This window comes from Vipera berus (assembly GCF_964194415.1).
Source record: "Vipera berus genome assembly, chromosome: 9".
NCBI classification, from domain to species: domain Eukaryota; kingdom Metazoa; phylum Chordata; class Lepidosauria; order Squamata; family Viperidae; genus Vipera; species Vipera berus.
Window position 1 is genome coordinate 19190524 of NC_138212.1, and position 12998 is coordinate 19203521.

The window sequence follows — 12998 nt, forward strand, 5'->3', positions numbered from 1 at the left end:
GAGAGAGAGTGACTGGCCAGTGCCTTAGCCAGCTTTCATGGCTAAGGTAGAACCTGAATTCATGGTCTCCTGCTTTCTGTCCCAGTGCTTTAACCACTAGTTTATTTATGGAGATGGTAACTTCCCAGGGGAATTTTCATTTTGTACGAGCTTTCTCTAGATTTCTCTAATAATAACACCTGATCCATTGAACTCTGACATTTTCAAATTTGTGTGTGGTTAAGATGTTTGGAGGATCATGCAAACCAGTCACTGTATTCAGAATAGATGTATTCAAAAATTTACCCCAGGGGAAGCCTACCATGGAAAAATAGCTTTTCAAGATTAAAATAATAAGTGTGGCACCATTGGTAGGGAAAACAGTGATCAATCAAGATAAATAAATAAAATAAACTCTCCCCTTTAAAGCAAAAAGCAAAAACCCCACGCACGTGATATTGCAAAAAAACTCAGGGAGACTCTTCCAACAGAAACCATAGCAAAATGATCGTTTTGGTTTTCTGTTATTCCCCATTACTGGTTTGCTTGTTTCTGCCCAAAGCCTACCAGCATCTAACCAGACTTCCCATTTTTAGCAGGATTTTTTTATTTTCCTATTTCATGAGAGAGAAAGGGAGAGGGGACAGGAGAGAGAGAGAGAGATTGCATCCATCATATTACAGCTTCAGCTGGTCACTTGGCTCCTATCAGCATCATTAATGTTCTTTCTGAGAGGGAGAAATAGGAGCCATTAGCCACTAGAAATAATAAACTCAGAGGTAATAAAAAAAGGGGGGAGAAGCTAGGCGATTAGTGGCCCCTGGTTCTCCGGTTCTCTGTATTATTAGGCTGCAATCCCTTCTCCTCTCTTTTTGTCTGCGCTTGGCAACCTCATCATCCTGGAGGGCCACTTCCAACGTTGTGAAACCACTCCCAGGAAGCCCGGCCGATGATGAGAAATTCTGGGACTTACGGTTCAGCAATATTCCTGATTCTTGCAGCTCCCAGCTTGCTTTAGTTTCAAAGAGTTCAGAAAGTGTTTTTGAGGTCTGCCAGGGACTCATTTTTAAGTCCCCATTTGATCTCAATGAATGAATCTTTCACAACCTATCAATCCTCCCTCCCTTCACCAAATAGTGGTCGTGAGGAAAACGTTTGGAAGTACTCTCATATAGACGACTTTGAACTCTCAAAGAAAGCCACACAAGGTCATTTTGATGCAGCGGATGCAATATTTGGAGGAGAGGTTTCAGAGCAACTTAACCCCCTTCTTGTGCCAGCTAAAACAGAAATCAACTTCCACAGAAAGTCAGGAAGAGAAGATCAGAGATGAATTCCACCTCTAAAATGACATGAGTGGGGCCAGTATATGCCTTAAAACTCTGCAGCTATTGACAAAAAGAAAAAAATGGAATTTAGGGTGAAATGCCTCTCTGTATTTCTCATCTTTATCTCTTTCCAATGTCTTTAATCCACAACTCTGTCCCGTTTAAATGAGTACATTCATCTGCACTTAAAGTAACAAGAAAAAAAAAACATCAGTGGAATTAAAATCCAGTTTATATGTTCATCAAACAGTCTGTCTCAAATCAGCCCTTAACACAATTAGGAAAGCCTGAATTCTTCAAGCATCCTTAGGAGGTTTGGGGAATAATTCAAGACAGAATATCGGCCTAAACAGGAGAGTTTCTCCAAGGATAGATATTGGTCACACCATCAGTCTGCTAATTAATATGACTAATGACTTCCAGAGAAATGTTACAGCTCAAGGGAAGACACCAGCCTTATATTTATCAAGACGTGGAAGGCCCAGATTTTGCACATTTAAAGTACAAGGTAGTTTAGTTGAAGTGTTACACCTCTCTTTCCTTCTCTTAAAGCAATTAAAGAAACAAATGTCTTTTTAATTTAATGTCTTCAGCACAGTCTGTTTTCCTTGTATTGTGGGCATTTCCATCTTGTCACCATGGAAAATTGATACATGAGGCCCATTTTGCTGTAATTAGGGGACTGTTGTACAAGTAAGCTTAAATAGTTGCCGTCTTAGGCATTGAAGCTACTCTAAGAGCTTATCTCAAGTGAAATATCCAGGGGGGGGAATTAGAAATCCAGCTTGGATATAAACAAGCAGGACATTTTGAGAAAAAACAAGGGTGTAATTGGAATATTTCAATTAGCTAAATGTAGAGTCTTGTGCAAAGTGTTTGGGGGGGGGAGTGCTTTGCAGTGCGCAGGAACATAAAGGTTGGAAAATAGAAGACAATAATAAAAAATGACAAGAGGAGACAAGTTGACAATATCACTGATGACACAGCCATGATCTTACAAGACACAAAGGAGAAGCTATTGACAGGCATTCCTGCTAAAATGATGCCATTGTGCCCCAAAGAATCAGAGGTGACTGAATTACTGAACGCAACTCTCTGAGATCTGAGGAATCTCCTGGACTTCATTGTTAACCAAGTTGTGGCATTTTGACAGGCAGACATGGCTTTTTAAGCACCTGGAATGAGTAAATAACCCACAAGACAGTCAGCAGAGTTCAAAAGATCTGAAAGTAGTGGTGATCTCTTTCCGGTATTCCCCCATGGAATGAATACTGCATCAAAAAGGACCAGAGAGCTCAGCAGATCTCCTGCAGAAAAGACCATGAAAGCAATCTAGACACCACTGCAGGCAGATATATAAGTCTTTTCCCGTGTAAGATTGATAGTGTCTTGGCGACGTTTCGACGAGGTCCCACTCGTCATCTTCAGGATGGTGTCTTCGGCTTCATGCTTGTGTGAGCAAAGCATGATCGGAGCTGCTGTCTCTCTATAAATACCCCCACCAATATTTATAGAGAGACGGCAGCTCCGATCACGCTTTGCTCGCACAAGCACGAAGTCAAAGACACCAGCCTGAAGATGACGAGTGGGACCTCGTCAAAACGTCGCCAAGACACTATCAATCTTACATGGGAAAAGACCCGAATTTTGACCAAACATAGATCTTACACAATATATCGAAGTGAGTTTGGAAGTTTATGATGAGTAGCATGAGAGAAAATCAGTGAAAGTGGTTTTATAAAGGAATTACTGCAGAAAATAATAAGTGTTTGCAACAAGTGCTTTGCCTTGTCCCCAGATGAAGACTTCCAGGAGAACAAGGAAGCACAGATAGTCCTCTGTACACCACCACAACTGGGACCAGAATTTCCATTGCTAAGCAAGGCAGTTGTGAGTGATGCCTAACTTTATAACCTTTTTTGCCATGGATCTTAAGCAGATTACTGCCATTGTTAGGGCAGTGCTTCTCAACTTTGGCAGCTTTAAGATTATGGACATCAATTCCCAGAATGCCCCAGCCAGCCAGATCCAATCCCACTCAACTTCTTTCAAGAACAGCCAAAGTTCTCTAGCACCTCTCATTATTTGGGTCTTTGCTCTAAAACAGCGTTTCTCAACTTCAGCAGGTTTAGGTTGTGTGAATTTCAACTTCCAGAGGCTAGTAGGGGAATTCTGGAAGTTGAAGTCCACACATCTTAAACCTGCAAAGGTTGAAAAACACTATCTAAAGCAGGGGTCTTCAAACTTGGCCCTTTTATAACTTGTGGATTTCAATTCCCAGAATTCCTCAGCCAGCGTGCCACAAGTCATAAAAGGGCCAAGTCTGAAGAACCCTGATCTAAAGTAATGCTTCTCAACCTTGGCAACTTTTAAGATGTGTGGACTTCAGCTTGCAGAATTCCCCAGGCACCAATCCCCTGCCTTCAAGGATGGAAACCTTGTCGTGAGAAAACACTATTTTCAACAAGCAATAACTTCAACCTATTAGGAATGATCAAACTGTTGAGGACCCAGAGGGAGACCTAAAATTCATACTCCTGAAGATTTCCTAGTGGAGAGTCCAGATCGCTCCTCAAGAACAAGCTCCTCAAGACATTTGAATGCTGTGCCATATCAAAGTCTGCCTTGCTTTTTCTCATTCTTTTCCCCCATTACAAAAGAAGCTTCTGTTCTATCATTATTTTCGTATGATTTTCAGGATGCTTGAGAATGGCCTAAGTCTTTTATTACTAGAATAGAATAGAATGGATAGAATAATAACTTTATTGTCACTTTAAATGTACACTAATCAGCATACATTAAAATGAGATTTCGTTGCATACAGCTCTCAAAAGGGTAACCGCCTCCAACATACACTGCATAAACATATAAACAAACAAACAAACAAATAAATAATACACACACACACACACACACACACACACACACATATGCCCCAGAGAAACAACACTGTCTAGTTTGGCCTAGTTTGGATGTATACGTATACATGGGGAGACTTTGGAGCTAAATTTTGCACAGGATGCTTCTGCTGATGCTATGAAATGAAGACATGACATTGAAAGAGATCTCTTGGCTGCTTTGTCATCACTACAACAATACTAAAATCCACTTCTCTTTCAAGCTACCCTGGTACACTTTAGAAATGAGTTGAGGTCTCCCAGAATGGTTCTACACAGAGCACTCTTTGTTTAAATTCTTCATTTTGGACAGTATAAAACTGAAGACACTCATTGCTTGAGGTCAGAACTTTGTTAGAGGATCCCGTCTATAGCCCACAGGAGAGTTTCAGCAGTTGGCCCCTTATTAGTCAAGAAGAGCAGTGAACAGGCAATTCCCGTTTCTGTCTAATTGGCTCGGGGAGAAAGGATGAATGGAAGAGGCTGACAATTGCATATGGTTAAAAGGCATTTTGTGTGTGACAATATCACTGTGATGGAGAATAAAAAAGATGTTATTTCTCCATTTTGGGCATTTCTAGTTAAAAATATCTACTGGTATGAGCGAATTCGTTTTTAGAGAAATGGGGCATGTAGGAGATTCTTAATCTTTAGAAGCGCTGTCACAGTTACAAGTTCTCAGTTTACATGTAATTCATGGGGTATCTGTTCTTAAATAATATCTGAGTTCTGAAGTGTTCCTTTTCAGACCATCTTTTTAACAGTCTTCTCATGGACTTAACTTGGAACTCACTGACAGAATATTAAAACACAAAAACCATGTTGTTTTGCAAACACTTTTCATGTATAGCAGTCCTTTCTTTTCTTACTGACTGTATATTCCATGTCTCCTGCTCAATTTTTGGAAAAACAGTTCAGAAACCAGTCTTTGTGGAAGCAGATGAAGAAATATTGCTTTTCAAGTAACTTACCCTTCTAAACCATCTCAGATATGTTGTCCATAACAGCTCACTAGCAATAGAGCATAAATAAGTGCATCAGGAAGAATCTGTTCTTTGTTCACTATTTTTTTAAAAAAATAAGTATCTGCATTGCTTCAGATCTAATGATCTGACAAACATGAAGGGTGTTTGCTACTTTTCAAAGCAGTTTCCTCTTTAACTAGGTTCACAGAGCAGTTGTGGAGGCTTGCCAAGTAATCCAAGAAAAGGTGTAGCATAGAGGTGTCCAATCTTGGCAACTTTAAGACTTGTGGACTTCAACTCCCAGAATCCCCAAGCCAGTCATATCTGGCTGGTAAATTTTGGGAGTTAATGTCCACAAGTCTTAAAGATGCCAAGGCTGGACACCCCTGATGCAGCAGATTGAAAGTATTGAGACAGGTGCTATGATTACACTCTCACAATTCTAAAGCAATTTTTTTTGGAATCAAACCCAAAACAACACACAAACCCTAATAAATACCCCTGTTATTGATTATTATTGGCCTACTTGCTAGGAGAGAACAAGGTTTGTTTGTTTGTTTGTTTGTTTTTACAAACCTAAAAATCAGCCTGCCAAATCTTGGTCACATGTACGAAGTGGTCAGTATTCATTTTGCACCATTGTTCTATCAACTGTAGCTCTCACCCTTCATTCAAATCTACCTTCTGACCATAAAACTTTGTCCCAGCCTCTGCTATGTTTTTTTTTAAAATATGGATATTATGGCTTGCCCACTAACTGTGGTTAAAAGATGCATGACTTGGTGCAACGTGTGGATCCAACTGCAAGTGTCAGCAGGATGCACCCACTTAAATATACTTTTGATCCATACTGTAAGATGTTAAAATGCCAGGAATGCAACTAGCATAGCCCCATCTGCGTGTATCAATAAATTCAGCTCTCATGTGGTTACAATATGAAATCTCTTGTGTGGAAATTGCACAGATTTGTTGCAGTTTTAAACGAATTAAACTGAATTAGAAAGATCCTGTTGGGCAAGAGAAGAATTCTTGGCTCTGTTTCCAAACATGCTTCTGCTGTTCGGGGTGTTCTTTTTTTTCCTCTTGAATATGTGTGCTGAAATGATAAAGTAGAGACCTCTGTCTCTATCTGTCATTAAAACATACATACCTACTTTACATACACACATATGCTAGAAACTTGGGAAATTGCCCTCAAAGTATAATTTTTTACTAGGAACACACAGCATTCTAAAAAATTAAAAAGAAATCATTGGTTTAAATTAATTAGTAGCATGAAATCAAATTTCATTTCTATCTCATCTGCTTCCTTATCATACATTCCCTTTCCCTCTTTTTAGAATGTGGCCTTTGACTGATAAGTCAAAGGCCACAAGCAATACAATTGTGGCAATATAGAAAGTGGATGGAGAGAGAGAAAGAGAGAGAGAGAGAGAAAGAGATACAACTTTAGTTCAGGTTGAATTGAAAACTTGGTGCTGATTTCTTTCAGTGGTCTCCTGTGGCCATCCTGGATCCCCACCTTATGCCCAGATCTTGGGTGATGTCCACACCGTAGGAGCAGTGGTGCACTATAAATGCCAGGAAGGCAGGAATTTGATTGGCAATTCCACCCGCACATGTCAGCTTGATGGGCGTTGGAGTGGCTCTCTACCTCATTGCTCAGGTAAGAAAACTGAGTGGCAAAAGATGTGGGTATCAACATGGGGGCATGTGGGTTGATTTATCCTCATCTCTTTAAATAGTATTGCTCAGTAAGGTTGCATAAAACAATCTGGATTTCAAGGAAAGTTTGCTTTGGAATAGGCCTAGATCCACTTATGGTAACTTCTGGGAACACCTTCAATAACACCTTCTGCCTTTTCCTGATCTCTGTCAGATTTCATACCAGGTACAGTTATAAATCTCAACTTTCCACTGACACATTCAGGAACAAACAAACAGCTGAAGTCCATATTTTAATTAATTAAAAGTTGCTGGCAGGCAGTCTTACAAATTAGAGGGCAGAAGATTTCACCGTAGGACTGATTCACAATTTGCGCAGGACATCTATTTTCAGTATCTGTAAAGCACGCTACACGGTTTAGCTCAGAGAAAAGAGTTTATAGTAGAAGTTGCTGGATTACATCTGTTACATTTTTTAAAGGAGAGTCTCCATCCATTTTAAGTTTTTTCGATGGTTCAGACATCAGTTCTATTAACCCTCAACCAACAGGGCCATGTTAGCAGTTGGGTTTGAAAGCTGGGGAAGACTAGTTTAGAAGGACATTTCTCCTTCAAAAGCTATTGTGTCCACCATATGGATATGCCCAGTATGTGAATCAAACAACAAGGAAGTTTCCTTAGTCTGATCCAACGGGGCTCTTGTTAGCCTCTCGTATTTGATAGGTGGCACAGCCTCGAACGGTCTTAAAGCTCTTGGGACGATGCCACTAGGATTCATAATATTTTCAGGAGAGGTCAGATTAGAATCAGGTCAATAGGTTATGTGCATCAATATCAGATCCACTTTTCTCCTGATGTTACTTGGAAAAAATATATATAAGTTATCTGAAGAGAATAAGCAGCACCTCTCTTCACCTTCTCCTCATATTTAATATTCTGTGACATTTTATCTCAGAGAGTAGTGCTTCTCTCCCCAAAAATGATGTCTCTGATCATCAAAAATGATGTCAGACAACCGCTATGGACAGTGGGGATGTGTTGAGTCCTTTTAAAGACATCAAAACTCAAAAGTAGGTGTGCCTAAAAACATAAAAGAATCCCAATTCTGATTCGGTGTGCTCTCTGCCCTGACATGACCTTTGTCTGATCTGCCCCATCCCTTGTCTCTTGCCTGAATACTTTGGAGAACAAAATTAGCTTTTGTAGTCTCGTGGCATGCACCGTCAGTGAAACAGTGGATTTGCCAGGTACTCAGTTCATTGTCAGACTGGCCCCGACTTGCTCCCTAGGAAAGAACGACCCTTGGCTCCATAAGTGTTAGAGAAAATGTGCTTTTATTAGAGATGCTGAGTGCAGCCTGAACGAGCAAGCTCTGAAGAAAATCCATGTGAAAATGATATGTTGAAAGCAATCCCCAGTGTCCAAAACCTTCCCCACTGGGAGACTAGTCCAATCAGGTCTTGTTCTGATGTTTGGGGAATATGGTATCTCTGGCACCACGGCAAATTCCTTTCCTAGTGCCAGTGTCCTTGAAAAGGAGGAGAGATGACCTCTGGTTCTTGTCAATGTCCATACTTCCTAATTTCCCACAAGATTCCTTCACACCTCCAGCACTCTTCCGCTCCTGAGTGATCCCTCCCCCCCCCCTTATGGCAATTGCAAGCAAGCTTCCAAAAAGGTGAAGATAGGTAGCTGACATTCACTTTGGACTGCAATTAAGGATCTGGAAATTGTAAGATTTTTCCACTGTTAAATAAGTAAATAATTCAGCATGTGATGTAGGCTGTGGAGAGATTCGCAGCAGGGTTGGGATCTAATTAATTTTGCACCACTTTTTGATGCCAGCACTTACCCATTAAAAATTTGAAAGTGTACTTCCTGCTTTGTTTATAAGAAAACCTTTTCATATAGAAGACTTTTTTTTAAAAAAAAGTTCTTATTAGGTATCCAGTCAGAAAAATGATTTGCAAAGTCGGTTTGGAGAGGAAAAAAAAATGTGCCCCATTGGTGGTGCTTTACATAGAGAAGATGTACAGCTCAATTCTATACATGTCCAAAAAGAGATTAAAACAAAATTGTGTCTCCCACATAACCAATGCACCAGACTTGTTTTGGAAAGCTGCATTTAACAAACAAACAAAAAAAGATTGGTGGAAAGAGGCAAGAACAGATGGTCACCACATGACTAAAGGAGTGGGCACCTTTCCAACTGTCAAATCACTTATTCAAAATGGCTTCCTTGCACACACACTTCCCTTTTGACTGAGAGGAAATGACTTACTGGCTCACTGGAGCACCACTTCTCTGTTCCCAACTGAATCATATCCGGGAATTGTCTTTGTAAAGACAATTCACCAACAAAGCCAGCCGCTCTGCTTCTGCAAAGCTAACAGGTGGCCTTGAAACACCTTGTAATTTCCCGTTTGAAAAAGACCAGAATTGGCAAACCAAACCAAAGGAAAAAGATGTAAACAAGGTTAGCAGTTGCTGTGTACATCTGCTTGGAATTGTCCCAAGGGTTATTGAAGAGATTGTTTTAGATAGATTTGAACCACGGATGCCACACATCTATAGTGCCGTACTTTACACAAAAGTGTAGACACCGAGTTGGAGAAGGGTCCACCGTCTGAATGTAGGACTCAGTATAGAATGTCAACGGACCAGGAGTAGCCCAAAAGGTACAGATGAGTTGGCCAAAGGGAGATGTTAGCAATGAAGACATTCATGCCCACATATTGATGCTTTCTATATGTGCTGGGATCAAAGGGTAAGAAGAGAGCTGCAGGCCATCATACTAGGGAATGCTGAACTGCTGCATTGCTATTTGTTTTATTTTATTCTTTAGATTGTTGCTTCTTTATTCGTTCGTTCATTTGCTTTCTTGCTTTGCTCCAAAACCAGTGGGTGGCTTTGTTACTTTGCTACATCTCCATCTTTATCCTTGCTTTTAATTCTCATTTAGAAAAAAGAAAGATTATTTTGGCTTAATATTTTTAAATTGCTGTCTAGATTTGTTACCAGTGGTGGAATGTAAAAAGTATTAAATAGACAACATCTATAGACAAGCATCTTTAGGTTCCAAATTTATTTATTTTTGTATTTACGTCCTGCTTTTATTATTTTTACAACTAAGTCAAGGTGGTAAAAATATCCAATGCACCTTACTCCTACTTTCCTCACAAGAACCCTGTGACGTGAGTTGGGCTGAGAGAGAGGGACTGGCCCAAAGTCACCCAGCCGGCTTTCATGTCAAGGTAGAACTAGAACTCACCATCTCCTGATGATTAACTCCCAAGTCACCCAGCTGGCTTTCATGGCTAAGGAGGGACTAGAACCGTGGTGGCGAATCTATGGCACACGTGCCACAGGTGGCACACACAGCCCTCTCTGTGGGCACGTGCACTGTCACCCAGTCCTAGGCCTTCAGCTGGGTTTTATAAAACCTTTTCACTTTAGGCCTCCACCACTGTGTGCAAAAAAAACAAAAAGGTTCAATCAATCAATCAATTTCAACTTGCGGGGGGAAAAAAGATCTCGCAAAGTTGGAACTGATGGATTGAACTTTTTAATTCCCACCCAGTCTACCATTACCACCACAGCCACGCCCACCCAGTGGGCCACGCCCACCCAATTGGCCACACGCAACCAATGGGCCAGACCCACCCGGCACCTGACAATACATAAGTGGGTTTTGGGTTGCAGTTTGGGCACTCAGTCTCTGAAAGGTTCGCCATCACTGGACTAGAACTCACAGTCTCCTGGCTTTTAGCCTAGTGTCTTAATTGTTAGGCCAAACTGTTCTCAAATTCTCAAACTGTTATCAAAAGAAATGGTCCTTTTGATATAGAAATATAAGGATGAGTAGTCACCTTCAGGCCTCTCATCTTCTTACCAACCCGATGGAATGTTGGAGAGAAAATCTGTGCATGAAGTTAGATCGGTATCTCAGAATCCCATCTCTGTCTCTGGGATCACTTTCAAAATCCTGAACAGAACAAGATGAAATTTGGTATGATGAGACAACGGAAAAGATGAGCGGAGGCTGACTTTGGATTGCAGAGAAACATATTTCCCCCCCACCCCCACAAACGGCCCCATCTGTCCCTGTGGGAGGGGCCCATGGGCTGCTGCTGTTTGCTCCAGTCTAAGCCTCCCTCCCAGCCACATGACCCAGAGTGGAACGTCTTCATAGCACACTCACACACTCCAACGTGAAGGGACATTGTCAATGCACATTATAGGTACTCCTCAACTTACCACCACAGTTGGGATGGAAACCTCAGTCATGAAGTGATGGGATCTGTTAGGTACTGTTGTGCAGAGGTCTCCTTGTGCTACCAAGGAGTTGCACAGACAAGGAAGGGTACTGAGAGCAGTAAGAGTCACACAGTAACCACACGAGTACACTGAGTTGTAAAAGCAAAAAGTATTTTACTTTGAGGTGGTGTAAAAACAAAAATGCACGGTCAAAAATAAACAGTCCAGGTCATACACAATAGCAACAGTCCAAGGAGTAATCCAAAATACAAAGTCTTCTTACCGGTCCAGAGGTCAATACACAGTTGTACAGGTTTATCACAGTAGTAAACCAACAGTACAGCAAAACAGAGCAAAAACAGTAATAGTAGAGAGAGCAGTGAATTCAGAGAGAGAGAGAAGCTATGTTCCTAGCTTCCTCTTATGGCCATAAGAACACTTACACACCCATTGGCTAATTAACATCTTAAAGTCACAACATCATGGTTAATATATTTTCAACCCAACATTGTAGGCTATCACCATATGCCTAACAGGATCATTAAATGCATCACATCCAATGTTGCAACCTTTTTTTTTTTCGTAATGGTCATTCAGTAACTCCAGCTTCCCCTATGACTTTGCATTTCAGAAGCCCCCACCCCCACCCCCACCCTGGGAAGTCTCAAACGCCAGTTGCTGAGTAGCCAAATTTTGATCGAGTGGCTATTGGGATGCTGCAAGAGTCACAAGTGCAAGGACTGCTCATAAGTCACGCTTTTCAGTATTGTCATAACTTCCAATGGTCACTAGCAAGTGGTCGTAAATAGAGGACTAGCTATACTTTGTTACACTAAAGAATATACAGCCCGCCTGAGCAATCGCTCTCCAGAAATGTAAAACCTTTCTGTTTCTAAAGGCTATTTGGTTATTGTCAGGCCTCAGTTGCCTCCCCTCCCCCTTCTCCTGATGTGGATGCCTTGACTGCTGTGCTCCTCCCTATTCTTCTAATATCTGGAAACCCATTTTCTTTCTTCTCAGTTTTTTATTTTTATTTTTATTTTAATTCCATTTATATCCCGCCCTTCTCCGAAGGCTCAGGGCGGCTTACAAGCTTAGCAGTAGCCTTCATTCTATGTATATGCCTGCTTATTAGGGCTTTCACACACACACACCCCAAGCGGCATTATTACAAAGTCAGCTTATTGCCCCCAACAATCTGGGTCCTCATTTTACCTACCTGGGAAGGATGGAAGGCTGAGTCAACCTTGAGCCTGGTGGGATGCGAACCTGCACTAATTGCAGGCAGCTGGTGTTACTTAAGGAGGCATGAGCCCACTGCTCCACCAAGGCTGTTGATGCCTGCTTATTAGGGCTTTCACACACACACCCCAAGCGGCATTATTACAAAGTCAGCTTAATTGCCCCCAACAATCTGGGTCCTCATTTTACCTACCTGGGAAGGATGGAAGGCTGAGTCAACCTTGAGCCTGGTGGGACTCGAACCTGCACTAATTGCAGGCAGCTGGTGTTACTTAAGGAGGCATGAGCCCACTGCTCCACCAAGGCTGTTGATGCCTGCTTATTAGGGCTTTCACACACACACCCCAAGCGGCATTATTACAAAGTCAGCTTAATTGCCCCCAACAATCTGGGTCCTCATTTTACCTACCTCGGAAGGATGGAAGGCTGAGTCAACCTTGAGCCTGGTGGGACTCGAACCTGCACTAATTGCAGGCAGCTGGTGTTACTTAAGGAGGCATTAGCCCACTGCTCCACCAAGGTTCCCAAAGGGTATTTTGCAGGTTTTCCTCGACTCCAGTTGCTTTCGGTCTCCATCGGTTTTTCCATCCAAGCACTCTCGGTTAATGTGTAGTAGAGGAAAGAGGAGGGTAGCAATGCTTGTTCCCATGTTAGAACGTCTGCTT

At 41.6% G+C, this 12998-nt stretch overlaps 1 protein-coding gene across 1 annotated transcript in view; it reads left to right on the forward strand.

Annotated features, from left to right (window-relative positions):
• Nucleotides 1–12998, forward strand: part of CSMD2 (CUB and Sushi multiple domains 2) — a gene marked incomplete at both ends in the record, with an annotated part of 651882 nt that overhangs the window by 612328 nt on the left and 26556 nt on the right. Inside the window, one exon of the mRNA XM_081334380.1 lies at nt 6662–6835. Coding sequence (XP_081190506.1) covers nt 6662–6835 — 174 coding nt within the window. The remainder of the gene's footprint in view (nt 1–6661; nt 6836–12998) is intronic.